Here is a 21,973-nt window from a genome sequence, read left to right on the forward strand (position 1 = left end):
TCGAACGTGCCCCACTAAAACACTCGCACGTCCCCACTAAAACACTCGCACGTGCCCCCACTAAAACACTCGCACGTCCCCACTAAAACATTCGCACGTGCCCCCACTAAAACACTCGCACGTGCCCCCACTAAAACACTCGCACGTCCCCACTAAAACACTCGCACGTGCCCCCACTGAAACACTCGTGCGTGCCCCCACTAAAACACTCGCACGTGCCCCCACTAAAACACTCGCACGTGCCCCACTAAAACACTCGCACGTGCCCCCACTAAAACACTCGCACGTCCCCACTAAAACACTCGCACGTGCCCCCACTAAAACACTCGCACGTCCCCACTAAAACACTTGCACGCGCCCCCACTAAAACACTCGCACGTGCCCCACTAAAACACTCGCACACACCACTAAAACACTCGCACGCCCCACTAAAACACTCGCACGCGCCCCCACTAAAACACTCGCACGTGCCCCCACTAAAACACTCGTGCGTGCCCCCACTAAAACACTCGCACGTGCCCCCACTAAAACACTCACACGCGCCCCACTAAAACACTCGCACGTGCCCCCACTAAAACACTCGTGCGTGCCCCCCACTAAAACACTCGTGCGTGCCCCCCACTAAAACACTCGTGCGTGCCCCCCACTAAAACACTCGTGCGTGCCCCCACTAAAACACTCGCACGTGCCCCCACTAAAACACTCGTGCGTGCCCCCCACTAAAACACTCGTGCGTGCCCCCCACTAAAACACTCGTGCGTGCCCCCCACTAAAACACTCGTGCGTGCCCCCCACTAAAACACTCGCGCGTGCCCCCCGTAGCGTCTCCAGGCAGGATCACGCGGTGTGATGGGTCTTCCCCCGGGGGCCCCTCTAGCGGGGGACGTTCCACGGTTTCCCCCGGGGACCAGGAAATTGGCCGAGCCCCCCAGACCGGATTACTTGACGGCCGGCCCCCCCCCCCCCGCCCCGCCCCGCCCCGCCCCGCCCCGCACCCCCCCCCAAAAAAAGGGGGGCACAGCGCTTCACAGGCCGGCCGCGATGAAGCGTTCACAACATTGGGTAGGGTGGTGGTGGGAACTTGGGGCAGCATTCAGCGGCAGGGTAAACGGTGGGGCGGGAGGGAAAAAGCCCCTGGGCGGATAAGAAGTTGACTCAAGGCATCGCGTTTGCAATAAACCACAACACAAGCAGTCAAAACTGCAAACAAAAAAGGACAACTCTGATAATAGTAATAATAATATTGGCACAGTCCTTGAATTTTGATTTGTCCACGCCCGAGACGGCTTTTCTTAGAGTCCCTTAAGTCTCTCCACTGGTGTTGGACCGGAAGACGCCAAAAGGCGTACAACTTTAAAAACAGCAGAGCACCATCAGAGTTATTGAGGTGCTCGGGGTGAGCCATTTACATTATGAGACCTCCTTTGCCAGTAACAAGATATAGGAATAGGTATTTACCCCTTTTAACTGGCACACAAAACTGACACCTTTATTCAAGGCATCATGTTTGCAATAACCACAACACAAGCAGTCAAAATGGCAAACAAAACAGACAACTCTGATAATAATAATATTGGCACAGTCCTTGAATTTTGATTTGTCCACGCCCGAGACGGCTTTTCTTAGAAGCCCCTTAAGTCTCTCCACTGGTGTTGGACCAGAAGACGCCAAAAGGCGTACAACTTTAAAAACAGCAGAGCACTATCAGAGTTATTGAGGTGCTCGGGGTGAGCCATTAACATTATGAGACCTCCTTTGCCAGTAACAAGTTATAGGAATAGGTTTTTACCCCTTTTAACTGGCACAAAAAATGTCTCACATTAACATCACACTAATTTATCACGTTAACATCACGCTAATTCATCACGTTAACATCACGCTAATTTATCACATGAACATCACGCTAATTCATCACATTAACATCACGCTAATGTCTCACATTAACATCACGCTAATGTCTCACATTAACATCACACTAATGTCTCACATGAATATCACGCTAGTCTCACATTAACATCACGCTAATTTATCACGTGAACATCACGCTAATGTCTCACATTAACATCACGCTAATGCTCACATTAACATCACGCTAATATCTCACATTAACATCACGCTAATGTCTCATGTTAACATCACGCTAATGTCTCACATTAACATCACGCTAATATCTCACATTAACATCACGCTAATATCTCATGTTAACATCACGCTAATGTCTCACATTAACATCACGCTAATGTCTCACATTAACATCACGCTAATGTCTCACGTGAACATCACGCTAAAGTCTCACATTAACATCACGCTAATGTCTCACATGAACATCACGCTAATGTCTCACATGGACATAACGCTAATGTCTCACGTGAACATCACGCTAATGTCTCACATGGACATCACGCTAAAGTCTCACATTAACATCACGCTAATGTCTCACATTAACATCACGCTAGTGTCTCACATGAACATCACGCTAATGTCTCACATTAACATCACGCTAATGTCTCACATTAACATCACGATAATGTCTCACATTAACATCACGCTAATGTCTCATATTAACACCACGCTAATGTCTCACTTTAACATCACATTAACATCACGCTAATGTCTCACATTAACATCACGCTGTCTCACATTAACATCACGCTAATATCTCACATTAACATCACGCTAATGTCTCATGTTAACATCACGCTAATGTCTCACATTAACATCACGCTAATGTCTCACATTAACATCACGCTAATGTCTCACGTGAACATCACGCTAAAGTCTCACATTAACATCACGCTAATGTCTCACATGAACATCACGCTAATGTCTCACATGGACATCACGCTAATGTCTCACGTGAACATCACGCTAATGTCTCACATGGACATCACGCTAAAGTCTCACATTAACATCACGCTAATGTCTCACATTAACACCACGCTAAAGTCTCACATTAACATCACGCTAGTGTCTCACATGAACATCACGCTAATGTCTCACATTAACATCACGCTAATGTCTCACATTAACACCACGCTAATGTCTCACTTTAACATCACATTAACATCACGCTAATGTCTCACATTAACATCACGCTAATGTCTCACTTTAACATCACGTTAACATCACGCTAATTTATCACGTTAACATCACGCTAATTCATCACGTGAACATCATCACGTTAACATCACGTGAACATCATCACGTTAACATCATCACGTTAACATCATCACGTTAACATCATCACGTTAACATCGTCACGTTAACATCACGTTAACATCATCACGTTAACATCACGTTAACATCACGTTAACATCATCACGTTAACATCATCACGTTAACATCATCACGTTAACATCACCACGTTAACATCACGTTAACATCATCACGTTAACATCATCACGTTAACATCACCACGTTAACATCACCACGTTAACATCATCACGTTAACATCATCACGTTAACATCATCACGTTAACATCGCTAGCCACGGCCACCATTGGACTGCCACCAATTTCAAGCCTCGGCCGCAGGCCCAAAGCTTTCAACCACACGACCAACTCGACACTTATTTGATACAGTACGTAGACTTCACCTGAAGAACTATGGAGTATTGTATTATTTAACTCGTGAACGCAAAGCACACCTGAAACACGGTAGGACCAACACCTCGGCCGTGGCAGATGAGTGGGCTCACACGACATCGACTTCTCCAAGACGGAGGTTCTCTGCAAGCCCTCCGGTTACCATGAGAGAGATTCGTTCATGAGGCTATCCACGTATACAAACACGGCGACAATTTCAAACCGAGAAGATGGATTCTGGGCTTAGCAATCATTGGAAGGATTTGATAAACCATTTCGGGTCTTAATTGAGTGTTCACGCTTACCATGAGAGATTCGTTCATGAGGCTATCCACGTATACAAACACGGCGACAATTTCAAACCGAGAAGATGGATTCTGGGCTTAGCAATCATTGGAAGGATTTGATAAACCATTTCGGGTCTTAATTGATTTTTCACGCTTACGGTTACCATGAGAGAGATTCGTTCATGAGGCTATCCACGTATACAAACACGGAGACAATTTCAAACCGAGAAGATGGATTCTGGGCTTAGCAATCATTGGAAGGATTTGATAAACCATTTCGGGTCTTAATTGAGTGTTCACGCTTACCATGAGAGATTCGTTCATGAGGCTATCCACGTATACAAACACGGCGACAATTTCAAACCGAGAAGATGGATTCTGGGCTTAGCAATCATTGGAAGGATTTGATAAACCATTTCGGGTCTTAATTGAGTGTTCACGCTTACGGTTACCGTGAGAGATTCGTTCGTGAGGCTATCCACGTATACAAACACGGCGACAATTTCAAACCGAGAAGATGGATTCTGGGCTTAGCAATCATTGGAAGGATTTGATAAACCATTTCGGGTCTTAATTGATTTTTCATGCTTACGGTTACCATGAGAGAGATTCGTTCGTGAGGCTATCCACATATACAAACACAGAGACAATTTCAACCGATGGATTCTGGGCTTAGCAATCATTGGAAGGATTTTATAAACAATTTCGGGTCTTAATTGATTGTTCACGCTTACCATGAGAGATTCGTTCATGAGGCTATCCACATATACAAACACGGAAACAATTTCAACCGAGAAGATGGATTCTGGACTTAGCAATGATTGGAAGGATTTGATAAACCATTTCGGGTCTTAATTGATTGTTCACGCTTACCATGAGAGATTCGTTCATGAGGCTATCCACATATACAAACATGGCGACAATTTCAAACCGAGAAGATGGATTCTGGGCTTAGCAATCATTGGAAGGATTTGCTAAACCATTTCGGGTCTTAATTGAGTGTTCACGCTTACCATCAGAGATTCGTTCGTGAGGCTATCCACGTATACAAACACGGAGACAATTTCAACCGAGAACATGGATTCTGGGATCAGCAATCATTGGAAGGATTTGATAAACCATTTCGGGTCTTAATTGATTGTTCACGCTTACCATGAGAGATTCGTTCGTGAGGCTATCCACGTATACAAACACGGAGACAATTTCAACCGAGAACATGGATTCTGGGATTAGCAATCATTGGAAGGATTTGATAAACCATTTCGGGTCTTAATTGATTGTTCACGCTTACGGTGGCTTTCAGACCGCATCCATTATTTTCGTCTCCCCCCTCCTCTTTTCAGAACATAGATGGACTCGTCCATCTGAATAAAATGACAAATCGCTCTCCGTGGTGCTAACGTTAAAAACAAAACGCCACTTTTTAAAAAATTTCTTGCTGTGGTTTTCACACCTGATGATGATTGCTTGTGTTGCAGTCGAAACGTCGTGAGAATTTTATTGTTTTATATTTTAATTATTTTATTGTTTCCCTTCTACGTGGTGGTGACTTTACCGAAAGAACCAAGAATAACAATTGTATTGTTTTACAATAATTTTATTGTTTTATATTTTTATTATTTCATTGTTTCCCTTCTACGTGGTGGTGACTTTACCGAAAGAACCAAGAATAACAATTTTATTGTTTTACAATAATTTTATTGTTTTATAATTTATTATTTCATTGTTTCCTTTCTACGTGGTGGTGACTTTACCGGAAGAACCAAGAATATCAAATACCCAGTGAACAGAGAGACACGGGGAGGGGGAGGAGTCACGGGGAAGGGTCAGGGGGCGGAGTCAGGCGGAGGGGGAGGAGTCACAGGGAAGGGTCAGCGGGCGGAGTCAGGCGGAGGGGGAGGAGTCATGGGGAGGGGTCAGGGGGCGGAGTCAGGCGGAGGGGGAAGAGTCACGGGGAAGGGTCAGCGGGCGGAGTCAGGCAGAGGGGGAGGAGTCACGGGGAAGGGTCAGGGGGCGGAGTCAGGCGGAGGGGGAGGAGTCACGGAAATGGGGAAGTCACTGGGAGGGGTGAAGTCGGGGGGGGGAGGGAGGGAGCCAGGAGGAGGAGTCACGGGAGGAGTCACGGGGAAGAGTCAGGGGCGGAGTCAGGGGGCGGAGTCAGGTGGAGGGGGAGGAGTCACGGGGAGGAGTTACGGGGAGTGGGAGGAGTTACAGGGAGGGGGAGGGTCACAGCGAGGAGTCAAGGAAAGGGGGAGGAGTTACAGGGATGAGTCAGGGGGAGGAGTTACAGGGAAGAGGGGGAGTCACGGGAAGGGGAGGAGCCAGTGGGGAGGAGTCACGGGAGGGGTCAGTACAGAGGTCAGTACAGAGTTCAGGACAGAGGTCAGGACAGAGGTCAAGTCAGAGGTTCAGGACAGAGGTCAAGACAGAGGTCAGGACAGAGGTCAAGACAGAGGTCAGGACAGAGTTCAGGACAGAGGTCAGGACAGGGTTCAGGACAGGGGTCAGGACAGAGGTCAGTACAGAGTTCAGTACAGAAGTCAGGACAGAGGTCAGGACAGAGGTCAAGACAGAGGTCAAGATAGAGGTCAGTACAGGGGTCAGGACAGAGTTCAGGACAGATGTCAAGACAGAGGTCAAGACAGAGTTCAGGACAGAGTTCAGGACAGAGTTCAGAAAGGAGTTCAGGACAGAGGTCAAGCTAGAGTTCAGGACAGGGGTGAGGACAGAGGTCAGGACAGAGGTCAGTAGAGAGTTCAATACAGAGGTCAGGACAGAGGTCAGGACAGAGGTCAAGACAGAGTTCAGGACAGAGTTCAGGACAGAGGTCAAGCTAGAGTTCAGGACAGGGGTCAGGACAGAGGTCAGGACAGAGGGTCAGGACAGAGTTCACGACAGAGGTCAAGCCAGAGGTCAGGACAGAGGTTCAGGACAGAGTTCAAGCCAGAGGTCAGGACAGAGGTCAGGACAGAGTTCAGGACAGAGGTCAAGCCAGAGGTCAGGACAGAGGTTCAGGACAGAGGTCAAGACAGAGTTCAAGACAGAGGTCAAGCCAGAGGTCAGGACAGAGGTCAGGACAGAGTGCAGGACAGAGGTCAGGACAGAGTTCAGGACAGAGGTCAAGCTAGAGTTCAGGACAGGGGTCAGGACAGAGGTCAGGACAGAGTTCAGGACAGAGGTCAAGCTAGAGTTCAGGACAGGGGTCAGGACAGAGGTCAAGCCAGAGGTCAGGACAGAGGTTCAGGACAGAGTTCAAGCCAGAGGTCAGGACAGAGGTCAGGACAGAGTTCAGGACAGAGGTCAAGCTAGAGTTCAGGACAGGGGTCAGGACAGAGTTCAAGCCAGAGGTCAGGACAGAGGTTCAGGACAGAGGTCAGGACAGAGTTCAGGACAGAGGTCAAGCTAGAGTTCAGGACAGGGGTCAGGACAGAGGTCAAAACAGAGTTCAGGACAGAGGTCAAAACAGAGTTCAGGACAGAGGTGAGGACAGAGGTCAGGGCAGAGGTCAGTACACGGTTCAGGACAGAGGTCAAGCCAGAGGTCAGGACAGAGGTCAGGACAGAGGTCAAGACAGAGGTCAAGACAGAGTTCAGGACAGAGGTCAGGACAGAGGTCAGGACAGAGGTCAGGACAGAGGGTCAGGACAGAGGTCAAGCTAGAGTTCAGGACAGAGGTCAGGACAGAGTTCAAGCCAGAGGTCAGGACAGAGGTCAGGACAGAGGTCAGGACAGGGGTCAGGACAGAGTTCAGGACAGAGGTCAGGACAGAGGTCAGGACAGAGGTCAGTACAGGGGTCAGGACAGAGTTCAGGACAGAGTTCAGGACAGAGGTCAAGCTAGAGTTCAGGACAGGGGTCAGGACAGAGTTCAAGCCAGAGGTCAGGACAGAGGTCAGGACAGAGGTCAGGACAGAGGTCAGGACAGGGTGAGGCAGCGTTCCATAAGCTCCGCTTTGAGACAGCAGGGAGTAGCGCAGGAGGAGGAGGATGATGATGAGGCTGATGATGATGGCGGCGGCGATGCAGAAAGAATGTCGGCGTAGACATCTGGGTCCAGGACAAAGGTCAGAAGGGCAGACGGAACCTAGCGAGGAGAGAGGCCCGGGCAACGTGAATCCCACACACACGGACACGCCCTTACACACTTACACACTTACACTTACACACTTACACGCACACACACTTACACACACACTTACACACTCACTTACACGCACACACTTACACACCTTCACACACACACACACAACAACCGCCATTCGCCACTAAGTGGCGGTGACGTCACCACGACGCTTGTGCCAGGCTATGTGCACCCTGAGGCCACGTGAAGTGTCGAACGCCCGCTGGCAGGAGGTCACTGGGCAGACCCCGGTGCCACGGGTCGACTGACTGAGATGACTGGCTGGTGCACCACCTGCGCCCCCTACTGTGCCAACCTGCTGTGCTTTAGCCACCCGGCGCTCCGCTCGTTGTTCTGAGCGTCGCTCCTCCGCCCTCCGTTGTTGTTGGAGGGCGACTGCCTCCAACTGCCCAGTAGCGTCCTTCACGAGCCTCCTCCACAGAGGCCGATCTTGACACCGCTGGTACCAGTCATCGGCAAGTCCACTCAGCTCCACGTCCTCCTGTACCACATCACTCCATCTCTTCTCTAGCCCGTTCCGCGCCCGCTTAGCCCCCTCAATCCGGCCAAACAAAAGCTGTTTCGGCATGCGGTGGCTGGGCATGCGGGCTACATGACCCAGCCATCGCAGCCTTGCCTGCCGGAGGAGCTCACCGCTGGGACCCTGCCCAGATCTTTCAAGAATTTGTGAGCTCCTCACACAATCCAGACTGGTTAAACCCAGGATGGATCGTAGGCAAGCCAGCCTAAATGTTTCTAACCGGCGAAGATGTTCCATTAGGGGGGTCCACGTTTCGCAAGCGTAGAGAAGGGAGGGAATGACCGTGGCCGAGAAGACCTGAAGCTTAGTGCAGAGCGACAGACCAGGTAGCTTCCACGCAGCGTTACGCAACCGATGAAAAGATATCGCCGCTCGACTGATTCGGAGTGAGACCTCTGCTGTTAAACTGGAGCCAGTCATAAGCACACTGCCCAGGTATGGGAAACTCTCCACTCTCTCCACAACTGCCCCATCACCGATTGGGAGTTGTGGGGGTGGAGTGTCCGATGGTACAAAATACCCAGGCAGGTGCTTAGTTTTGGTGGGGCTGATGGTAAGGCCCCACCTCTTAGTGGCACGCTCCAGTCTCAGCAGCAGCGTCTCCAATTCCTCCTCTGACTGAGCAGCTATTACCAAATCATCAGCATACATAACGTGGTTGAGCAATAGGGAGCCATCCCTTGACCGCACCCGGGCATCGATTAGCCTCCCATTATATCTGTACCATATGGAGATTCCCCCGGTACAGCTATTGAAGGCTTCACGAATTACGTGGTCAAAATAGATGTTAAATAATGTGGGAGCCAGAGGACATCCCTGTCGCACCCCAAGGTGTACAGGGAATGGCTCTGACTCCCGGCCACGTAGTTTTACCCGGGCCCGCTCACCATCATGAAGGTCCTTAATGATCGTGAGCAGAGGGTCAGGTACTCCAAAAGCACGAAGAACGACCCAGAGCCCAGGCCTACTGATGGGATCATAGGCCTTGACCAGGTCAATAAAGCAGAGATGTAGGTTTTGTTGGAATTCCCTACACCTCTGCTGTAGCAGACGGACAGAAAATATGGCATCTGTGCAGGACCGCCCTTTCCTGAAACCGCATTGGGGCTCCGCAAGCCTCTCCTCAGCGTGCCTGGCTAGGCGATGCTGAATAATCCTTGCCAGTACCTTTCCCGGCACACTGAGGAGTGAGATGCCCCTGTAGTTGTTACAGTCTGTGCGGTCCCCCTTCTTAAAAAGGGGGACCACCAGGGCATCCTTCCAATCCTGCGGAACCCGTCCAGTGGTCCAGACTGTTGTTATGATGTCATATAGGGCAGTCTGTGCACAAACGCCACCCTCCCTCAGCATTTCGCTTGGGAGATCATCTCTGCCCGCTGCCTTTCCTGGTCTCAGACTCCGGATCGCCTTCAATACTTCCTCAGCAGATGGCACCTCAGCCAGCCACTCGCAGGGGGTGACTTCTTCCAATATTTGAGGCACCGCAGCCTCAGCAGGGTCATCCTCACTTTGTGCCACGATGTTTTCATGGCTGAGGGATTTTCCCTCCCCCAGGACCTCACAGAAATGCTCAGCAAATCTGCGAACCTGTTCCTGGGGGTCGGAAATTGGATCACCGTTTTTTCCCCTAATGATGGTAATAGGTGTGGCGCTGCAGGTTACTTTTTTGATGGAGTTAAATAGAGATTTGTGATCACGGGCCACTGAGGCAGACTCCATCTCCTCAGCAACCCGCGACCACCACCCATCCTTGAGCGCCTCACGGCTCTCCGAACCTCCGAGCGAAGGGTGCGGTGAGCCTCCACATTCTCCGACGTGGGATGCTGTAGCCGATGAGAGTGGGCCTGTCGCTTTTTCTCAGCCAGCTTGAACACCTCCTCTGTCAGCCAGGGTCTCTGGGGAGGTCTAGACCGCGTACCCAAAGCAGCCATTGCAGCTGCATGAGTCACAGTCCTAAACCTCGCCCATTTACCCTCGACATCAGGAGGAGTCGGGGACGATGCCAACCCCAGCTGCAAGCGATGATGAAATTCTCGCTTGCAACTTTCATCAGCTAACTGAGACCAGGCCACCTTAGGTAGGAATGGGGTCCTGGGTGTACACCCACCACCAGAGTGGAAGAATGGCAGGCACATCTTACAAATGACAAGTCGATGGTCAGTGGGCAGATCAGCTCCACGGTAGGTCCTGGTGTCAAGGACATGGGCTCGCATCCGCTGGTCCGTCACTATGCAGTCCAGCAGATGTTCTTGCTTAGACCCGGCATGCATCCATGATGTTGTGTGGATGCGCCGATGCCAGAACAGCGTGTTGGTAATTACAAGCCCATGGGCTGCACAAAAATCTAGGAGCCTCCTACCGTTGTTATTGAGCTGATCTGGCCCATGCCTTCCAATCACTCCAGACCAGGTGCCAGCATCATGACCAACTCGGGTATTGAAGTCACCCAACAAGATGACTCTATCCCGAGGGGCCACTTTAGCCAGCACCTGTGACAGGAGGTCATAGAAGGCATCTGATTCATCGGCCTTGCCTGCATCCCTCCAAGGATGTTCGTCTTCAGTGGGGGCATAAGTAACCACGACCACCACTCCTCGCCTCCGGTTGATGGAAAGGCGAGCCCAAAGTAGCCTGGGGCTTACAGCTTCCCACACCTCATCGCCACGCTCCCACACCCCCTTCATACTTTTGTTCAAAACAAGAGCCACACCCTGTTGTTTGGCAGTCTGCTGCCCCGAGTAGAGGACTGTCCACCCCTCATGGTGGCAGGAGCCAGAACCGGTCCACCGGACCTCCTGAATGCCGCATAGATCCAGGCGGTACCGGTCCAGCTCCCGACAGAGGAGTGGCAGCCTCTCCTCCGCAGTGAGCGTTCGAACATTCCACGTGGCCACCCGTAGTGGCTTTTCGTTGTTTCTGGAGGAGCCCCGAGGGTAGAGATTCAATCTCCTGGCTCCGCCAATTGGGGTTTGGCCATGAGACGTCATAGACGCCTGTCCCCCCGGGGCCTCCGGCACAAGCTTATTAGTTAGATATTTTAGACGTGGTTTAGTGGTAATTTATTGAAGGTGGAGGGGTTACCAGCCCCTCGCACCCGTCCGGAGCCCCCGTTTAGCCACTGTGGTGGACACAGACGCCATGAGGGGAGGTGCCAATCGGAATTGGATCTCCCCCCACAGCACTGTCCACGACAGCGTTGCCCGTCCGGCACCGCGGTGGGGTAGGGGGTTGTTTTGCCACACACACACACACGCAGTGACACCCACACTTACACCCACACTTACACCCACACCCACACACACACAGTGACACCCACACTTACACCCACACTTACACCCACACAGAAACTTACACCCACACTTACACCCACACTTACACCTACACTTACACCCCCACTTACACCCACACTTACACCCACACTTACACCCACACTTACACCCACACTTACACCCACACTTACACCCACACTTACACCCATATTTACACCCCCACTTACACCCACACACACACAGAAACTTACATACACAGAAACTTACACCCACACTTACACCCACACACACACACACACTTACACACACACTTACACCCACACTTACACCTACACTTACACCTACACTTACACCTACACTTACACCCACACTTACACCCACACCCACACACACAGTGACACCCACACTTACACCCACACACACACCCATATTTACACCCCCACTTACACCCACACACACACAGAAACTTACATACACAGAAACTTACACCCACACTTACACCCACACTTACACCCACACTTACACCCACACACACACAGAAACTTACATACACAGAAACTTACACCCACACTTACACCTACACTTACACCCACACTTACACCCACACTTACACCCACACTTACACCGACACACACACCCACACACACACCCACACTTACACCCACACTTACACCCACGCTTACACCCACACTTACACCCACACTTACACCCACACTTACACCCACACTTACACCCACACTTACACCCACACACACACACACAGTGACACCCACACTTACACCCACACTTACACCCACACCCACACACACACAGTGACACCCACACTTACACCCACACTTACACCCACACTTACACCCATATTTACACCCCCACTTACACCCACACACACACAGAAACTTACATACACAGAAACCTACACCCACACTTACACCCACACTTACACCCACACTTACACCCACACTTACACCCACACCCACACTTACACCCACACTTACACCCACACTTACACCCACACTTACACCCACACACACACTTACACCCACACTTACACCCACACTTACACCCACACTTACACCCACACTTACACCCACACACACACTTACACACACACTTACACCCACACTTACACCTACACTTACACCTACACTTACACCTACACTTACACCCACACTTACACCCACACACACTTACACCCACACACACACCCACACACAAACCCACACACCCACACTAACACCCACACTTACACCCACACACACACTTACACACACACTTACACCCATATTTACACCCACACTTACACCCACACTTACACCTACACTTACACCCACACTTACACCCACACTTACACCCATATTTACACCCACACACACACCCACACTTACACCCACACTTACACCCACGCACACACCCACACTTACACCCACACTTACACACACACCCATATTTACACCCCCACTTACACCCACACACACACAGAAACTTACATACACAGAAACTTACACACACAGAAACTTACACCCACACTTTAACCCACACTTACACCCACACTTACACCTACACTTACACCCACACTTACACACACACTTACACACACACTTACACCCACACTTACACACACACTTACACACACACACACACCCACACACACCCACACTTACACCCATACTTACACCCACACTTACACCCACACACACACCCACACACTTACACCCACACACCCACACTTACACCCACACTTACACCCACACACACACCCACACTTACACCCACACTTACACCCACACTTACACCCACACACACACCCACACTTACACCCACACTTACACCCACACTTACACCCACACTTACACCCACACTTACACCCACACTTACACCTACACTTACACCCACACACCCACACTTACACCCACACGGACACTATGAACTCCACCCAGATGAGTGGGTGGGTGGTGAGTGGTGAATGGTGATAAGGTGAGTGGGTGAGGGGGTGAGCGGGTGAGTGGTGAGCGGGTCAGCGGGTGAGTGAGTGAGTGCGTGAGTGAGTGAGTGGGTGAGTGGTGAGCGAGTGAGCGGGTGAGTGATGAGCGGTGAGTGGGTGAGTGGTTGAGTAAGTGAGTGGGTGAGTGGTGAGTGAGTGAGCGGGTGAGTGAGTGAGTGAGTGGGTGAGTGGGTGAGTGAGTGAGTGAGTGGGTGGGTGAGTGAGTGAGTGAGTGGGTGAGTGGGTGAGTGGGTGAGTGAGTGGGTGAGTGAGTGAGTGAGTGGGTGAGTGAGTGAGTGGGTGGGTGAGTGGGTGAGTGGGTGAGTGAGTGAGTGAGTGGGTGAGTGGGTGAGTGGGTGAGTGGGTGAGTGAGTGAGTGAGTGGGTGAGTGAGTGAGTGAGTGGGTGAGTGAGTGAGTGAGTGGGTGGGTGGGTGAGTGAGTGAGTGGGTGAGTGCGTGAGTGGGTGAGTGAGTGAGTGAGTGGGTGAGTGAGTGAGTGAGTGGGTGAGTGAGTGAGTGAGTGAGTGGATGAGTGAGTGAGTGAGTGGGTGAGTGGTGAGTGGTGAGTGGGTGAGTGAGTGGGTGAGTGAGTGAGTGGGTGAGTGGGTGAGTGAGTGGGTGAGAGGGTGGGTGGGTGAGTGAGTGAGTGGGTGGGTGGGTGGGTGAGTGAGTGAGTGGGTGAGTGGTGAGTGGTGAGCTGGTGAGTTGTCCACTCACCAGTCCTGTGCGGGACAGTGGGGTGTCTTGGTCGTTGGGAAGGGAATTCCCACGGGGTCCCAGCAGTGAAAATGGGAGCCACTGCTGAGCCAGACAATCTCGCACAAAGTCGTAGACCCTGCAGACTGCCTCAGTCACGCCAAAGGTACCTGTACACACACACACAGTGACACACACAGTGACACACACACACAGTGACACACACACACAGTGACACACACAGTGACACACACAGTGACACACACACACAGTGACACACACACAGTGACACACACAGTGACACACACAGTGACACACACACACACACACAGTGACACACACACACAGTGACACACACACAGTGATACACACACACAGTGACACACAGTGACACACACACACACAGTGACACACACACAGTGACACACAGTGACACACACACACACACAGTGACACACACACACACTCAGTGACACACACACAGTGACACACACACACACACAGTGACACACACACACAGTGACACACACACAGTGACACACACAGTGACACACACAGTGACACACACACACAGTGACACACACACACAGTGACACACACACACAGTGACACACACAGTGACACACACACAGTGACACACACACAGTGACACACACAGTGACACACACACAGTGACACACACACAGTGACACACACAGTGACACACACACAGTGAAACACACACAGTGACACACACAGTGACACACACAGTGACACAGTGACACACACACAGTGACACACACACACACAGTGACACACACACAGTGACACACAGTGACACACACACAGTGACACACACACACAGTGATACACACAGTGACACACACAGTGACACACACACACACAGTGACACACAGTGACACACACAGTGACACACAGTGACACACACAGTGACACACAGTGACACACACAGTGACACACACACACACAGTGACACACACACAGTAACACACACACACAGTGACACACACACAAAGTGACACACACACAGTGACACACACAGTGACACACTGTGACACACAGTGACACACACACAGTCACACACAGTGACACACACACAGTGACACACACACACAGTGACACACACAGTGACACACACAGTGACACACACACAGTGACACACACACAGTGACACACACAGTCACACACACACAGTCACACACACACACAGTGACACACACACAGTCACACACACACACACAGCGACTGACTGAGTGAGTGACTGACTGAGTGACTGACTGAGTGACTGAGTGAGTGACTGACTGAGTGACTGAGTGACTGACTGAGTGACTGAGTGACTGACTGAGTGACTGACTGAGTGACTGAGTGACTGACTGAGTGACTGAGTGACTGACTGAGTAACTGAGTGACTGACTAAGTGACTGAGTAACTGAGTGACTGACTGAGTGACTGACTGAGTAACTGAGTGACTGACTGAGTGACTGACTGACTGACTGAGTGACTGACTGAGTGACTGAGTGACTGACTGAGTAACTGAGTGACTGACTAAGTGACTGAGTAACTGAGTGACTGACTGAGTGACTGACTGAGTAACTGAGTGACTGACTGAGTGACTGACTGACTGACTGAGTGACTGACTGAGTGACTGAGTGACTGACTGAGTGAGTGACTGAGTGACTGACTGAGTGACTGAGTGACTGACTGAGTGACTGACTGAGTAACTGAGTGACTGACTAAGTGACTGAGTGACTGACTGAGTGACTGAGTGACTGACTGAGTAACTGAGTGACTGACTAAGTGACTGAGTGACTGACTGAGTGACTGAGTGACCGACTGAGTAACTGAGTGACTGACTGAGTGACTGAGTGTGTGACTGAGTGAGTGACTAACTGAGTGACTGAGTGACTGAGTGACTGAGTGAGTGACTGAGTGACTGAGTGAGTGACTGAGTGACTGAGTGACTGAGTGACTGAGTGAGTGACTGAGTGAGTGACTGAGTGACTGAGTGAGTGACTGAGTGAGTGACTGAGTGACTGAGTGAGTGACTGAGTGAGTGAGTGAGTGACTGAGTGAGTGACTGACTGACTGACTGAGTGACTGAGTGACTGAGTGACTGAGTGACTAGTCACCCTGCAGCAGGACCCCGTCTGGCATGCGAACTCGCAGCAGGCAGTAGAGGTACTGGCGGGGTGGACGCTCCAAGTCGTTCTCTCGTTCCCGCATAGCTCTCGTGCGGAGCACGGATGCCTTCTCAACATCCTGGGTCCTACCGAGTCACCCGCACAGTCACCCGCACAGTCAGTCACTCACTCAGTCACTCAGTCACTCACTCACTCACTCAGTCAGTCACTCACCCACTCACTCACCCACTCACTCACTCGGTCACTCAGTCACCCACCCAGCCACCCACCCAGCCACCCACTCAGTCACTCAGTCACCCACTCAGTCACCCACTCACTCAGTCAGTCACTCACTCAGTCACTCACTCACTCAGTCACTCACTCAGTCACTCAGTTACTCACTCACTAAGTCACTCACTCAGTCACTCACTCATTCACTCACTCAGTCACTCACTCAGTTACTCACTCACTCAGTTACTCACTCAGTCACTCACTCACTCACTCAGTCACTCACTCAGTTACTCACTCACTCAGTTACTCACTCACTCAGTCACTCACTCACTCACCCACACAGTCACTCAGTCGCTCACTCAGTTAGTCAGTCACTCACTCACTCAGTCACTCACCCACTCACTCAGTCACCCGCTCAGTCACTCAGTCACTCATTCAGTCACCCGCTCAGTCACCCACTCGGTCACTCAGTCACCCACTCAGCCACCCACTCAGTCACCCGCTCAGTTACTCAGTCACTCACTCAGTCACCCGCTCAATCACCCACTCGGTCACTCAGTCACCCACCTAGCCACCCACTCAGTCACTCAGTCACCCACTCAGTCACCCACTCGGTCACTCAGTCACAACCCAAACACCCAGCCAGCCACCCACCCAGCCACCCACTCGGTCACTCAGTCATCCACTCAGTCACTCAATCACCCACTGAGTCACCCACTCAGTCACTCAGTCGCCCACTCAGTCACCCACTCGGTCACCCACCCAGCCACGCACCCAGTAACCAACCCAGCCACCCACCCAGCCACCCACCCAGCCACCCACTCAGTCACCCACTCAGTCACTCAGTCACCCACCCAGCCACCCACTCAGTCACCCACTCAGTCACTCAGTCACCCACCCAGCCACCCACCCACTCAGTCACTCAGTCACCCACTCAGACACCCACCTAGCCACTCACCCAGTCACCAACCCAGCCACCCACTCAAGTCACCCATTCAAGTCACCCACTCAAGTCACCCACCCAGCCACCCACCCAGCCAGCCACCCAGCCACCCACTCGGTCACTCAATCACCCACTCACCCACTAAAGTCACCCACCCACTAGGTCACTCAGTCACCCACTCAGTCACACGCTCAGTCACCCACTCGGTCACTCAGTCACCCACCCACTCACCCACTCAGTCACCCGCTCAGTCACTCAGTCACTCACTCAGTCACACGCTCAGTCACCCACTCGGTCACTCAGTCACCCACTCGGTTACTCAGTCACCCACTCGGTCACTCAGTCACCCACTTAGTCACCCACTCGGTCACTGAGTCACCCACTCAGTCACTCAGTCACCCACTCAGTCACCCACTCGGTCATTCAGTCACTCAGTCACCCACTCAGTCACCCACTCAAGTCACCCACCCAGCCACCCACTCAGTCACCCGCTCAGTCACTCAGTCACTCACCCAGCCACCCACCCACCCACTCAGTCACCCACTCAGTCACTCAGTCACCCACCCAGCCACCCACTCAGTCACCCGCTCAGTCATTCAGTCACTCACCCAGCCACCCACTCGGTCACTCAGTCACCCACTCAGTCACTCAGTCACCCACCCAGCCACCCACTCAGTCACTCAGTCATCCACTCAAGCCACCCACTCGGTCACTCAGTCACTCACTCAGTCACTCAGTCACCCACTCAGTCACCCACTCGGTCACTCAGTCATCCACTCAGTCACCCACTCGGTCACTCAGTCACCCACTCGGTCACTCAGTCACCCACTCAGTCACTCAGTCACCCACTCAGTCACCCACTCGGTCACCCACTCAAGTCACCCACCCAGCCACCCACTCAGTCACCCACCCAGCCACCCACTCAGCCACTCACCCACCCACCCACTCAGCCACCCACCCACCCACCCGCCCACTCACCCACCCACCCACCCGCCCACCCACCCGGCCAACCCGACCCGCACCTCCTCATCTGCTCCCGCCTCACTTCCTCCGCCGTCAGCCGGTAGAAGTCGCTGGGCAGGTTGAACCGTCCGGCGAGAGCGCCGGGCCCGGCTCCAGACGCCCGGTAGACGGTCGCTCCCCGGTCCAGCGTGAACGTCGGCACCGCCCCGCCGGACGTCAGCCGCTGCCGGAGGCCGCCCAGCCAGCTCACGGTTGGGTGGACCCCGCCGCTGATGCCGCTCACGGAGCCCGCCTCCGCCGCCTCCTCCGCCTTCGCCTCCACCGCCTCCTCCGCCGCCTCCTCCGCCTTCGCCTCCACCGCCTTCTCCTCCACCGCCTCCTCCGCCTTCTTCTCATCGTCGTCCTCGTGAGGAGGAGGAGGAGGAGGAGGACGAGGAGGCGGTGGAGGAGAGCTGAAGACGAGGTACGGCTCCTTCTCGTTGGCCCCCAGGACGTTGTCCGCAGGGACGACCGTCAGCGGCTCTCCTGTGGCTGATGCGGGGGGGTTTGGGGGGGGGGTGGGGGAGAGAGGGATGGATACGGTCACCGTGAACCACGCTCACCCACTCACCCACCCACACGGTCACCGTGAACCCCACCCACCCACACGGTCACCGTGAACCACACTCACCCACACGGTCACCGTGAACCACACTCACCACACGGTCACCGTGAACCCCACCCACCCACACGGACACCGTGAACCACACTCACCCACACGGTCACCGTGAACCACACCCACCCACACGGTCACCGTGAACCACGCTCACTCACCCACACGGTCACCGTGAACCACGCTCACTCACCCACACGGTCACCGTGAACCACACCCACCCACACGGTCACCGTGAACCCCACCCACCCACCCACCCACCGTGAACCCCACCCACACGGACACCGTGAACCCCACCCACCCACCCACCCACCCACACGGTCACCGTGAACCCCACCCACCCACCCACACGGCCACCGTGAACAGGAAGTGACATCACTCACCAGCAGGGGCAGAGACAGGAAGTGATGTCAGCTGGAATCCAGCTGCCTGCAGGAACTCCAACGGCCCATCGAGTCCAGCGAGACGATCCTAGAGGGACACTCACCACTCACTCACTCACCACTCACTCACCACTCACTCACCACTCCCACTCACTCACCACTCACTCACTCACCACTCACTCACCACTCACTCACTCACTCACCATTCACTCACTACTCACTCACCACTCACTCACTCACCACTCACTCACACTCACTCACCACTCACCACTCACTCACCACTCACTCACTCACCACTCACTCACCACTCACTCACCACTCACTCACCACTCACTCACTCACCACTCACTCACCCACTCACTCACCTCACCACTCACTCACTCACCACTCACTCACCACTCACTCACCACTCACTCCACTCACTCACCACTCACTCACTCACCACTCACTCACCACTCACTCACCACTCACTCACCACTCACTCACTCACCACTCACTCACCACTCACTCACCACTCACTCACTCACCACTCACTCACCACTCACTCACTCACCACTCACTCACCACTCACTCACTCACCACTCACTCACTCACCACTCACTCACCACTCACTCACTCACTCACTCACCACTCACTCACTCACCACTCACTCACCACTCACTCACTCACTCACTCACCACTCACTCACTCACCACTCACTCTCCACCACTCACTCACCACTCACTCACTCACCACTCACTCACCACTCACTCACCACTCACTCACTCACCACTCACTCACCACTCACTCACCACTCACTCACTCACCACTCACTCACTCACCACTCACTCACCACTCACTCACCACCACTCACTCACCACTCACTCACCACTCACTCACCACTCCACTCACCTCACACTCACTCACTCACCACTCACTCACCACTCACTCACTCACCACTCACTCACCTCACTCACCACTCACTCACTCACCACTCACTCACCACTCACTCACTCCTCACTCACCACTCACTCACTCACCACTCACCACTCACTCACCACTCACTCACCTCACTCACCACTCCTCACCACTCACTCACCACTCACTCACCACTCACTCACTCACTCACCACTCACTCACCACTCACTCACTCACTCACTCACTCACCACTCACTCACCACTCACTCACTCACCACTCACTCACCACTCACTCACCACTCACTCACCACTCACTCACCACTCACCACTCACTCACCACTCACTCACCACTCACTCACCACTCACTCACCACTCACCACTCACTCACCACTCACTCACCACTCACTCACCACTCACTCACTCACTCACTCACTCACCACTCACTCACCACTCACTCACTCACCACTCACTCACCACTCACTCACCACTCACTCACTCACCACTCACTCACCACTCACTCACTCACCACTCACTCACCACTCACTCACCCACACTCACCACTCACCACTCACTCACCACTCACTCACCACTCACTCACCACTCACTCACCACTCACTCACTCACCACTCACTCACCACTCACTCACCACTCACTCACCACTCACTCACCACTCACTCACTCACCACTCACTCACCACTCACTCACAACTTCACTCACTCACTCACCACTCACTCACCACTCACTCACTCACCACTCACTCACCACTCACTCACCACTCACTCACTCACCACTCACTCACCACTCACTCACCACTCACCACTCACTCACCACTCACTCACCACTCACTCACTCACCACTCACTCACTCAGTCACTCACTCACTCACTCACTCACTCACTCACCACTCACTCACCACTCACTCACTCACCACTCACTCACCACTCACTCACTCACCACTCACTCACCACTCACTCACTCACCACTCACTCACCACTCACTCACCACTCACTCACTCACCACTCACTCACCACTCACTCACTCACCACTCACTCACCACTCACTCACCACTCACTCACTCACCACTCACTCACCACTCACTCACTCACCACTCACTCACTCACCCACTCACTCACCACTCACTCACCACTCACTCACCACTCACTCACCACTCACTCACCACTCACTCACTCACTCACCACTCACTCACCACTCACTCACCACTCACTCACCACTCACTCACTCACACACTCACTCACTCACCTACTCACTCACCACTCACTCACCACTCACTCACCACTCACTCACCACT

At 52.7% G+C, this 21,973-nt stretch overlaps 1 protein-coding gene across 1 annotated transcript; it reads right to left on the minus strand.

Annotated features, from left to right (window-relative positions):
• Nucleotides 1-1,820: 1,820 nt before the first annotated feature.
• On the minus strand, nt 1,821-19,837 carry LOC142922605 (uncharacterized). Its single transcript, XM_076063424.1, has 5 exons — nt 19,831-19,837; nt 18,793-19,264; nt 16,606-16,742; nt 14,498-14,646; nt 1,821-7,953 (listed from the first exon to the last, which is right to left on the minus strand). Exons 1-5 carry the CDS (start codon nt 19,835-19,837, stop codon nt 7,786-7,788), a joined length of 933 nt encoding a protein of 310 aa, XP_075919539.1. The 3' UTR covers nt 1,821-7,785.
• Between the last annotated feature and the right edge of the window lie 2,136 nt (nt 19,838-21,973).

The sequence above is a fragment of the Petromyzon marinus genome, unplaced genomic scaffold (assembly GCF_048934315.1).
Source record: "Petromyzon marinus isolate PM22_M1 ecotype Great Lakes invasive population unplaced genomic scaffold, UKy_Petmar_22M1.pri1.0 PM_Scaffold_118, whole genome shotgun sequence".
Taxonomy (NCBI): Eukaryota; Metazoa; Chordata; class Hyperoartia; order Petromyzontiformes; family Petromyzontidae; genus Petromyzon; species Petromyzon marinus.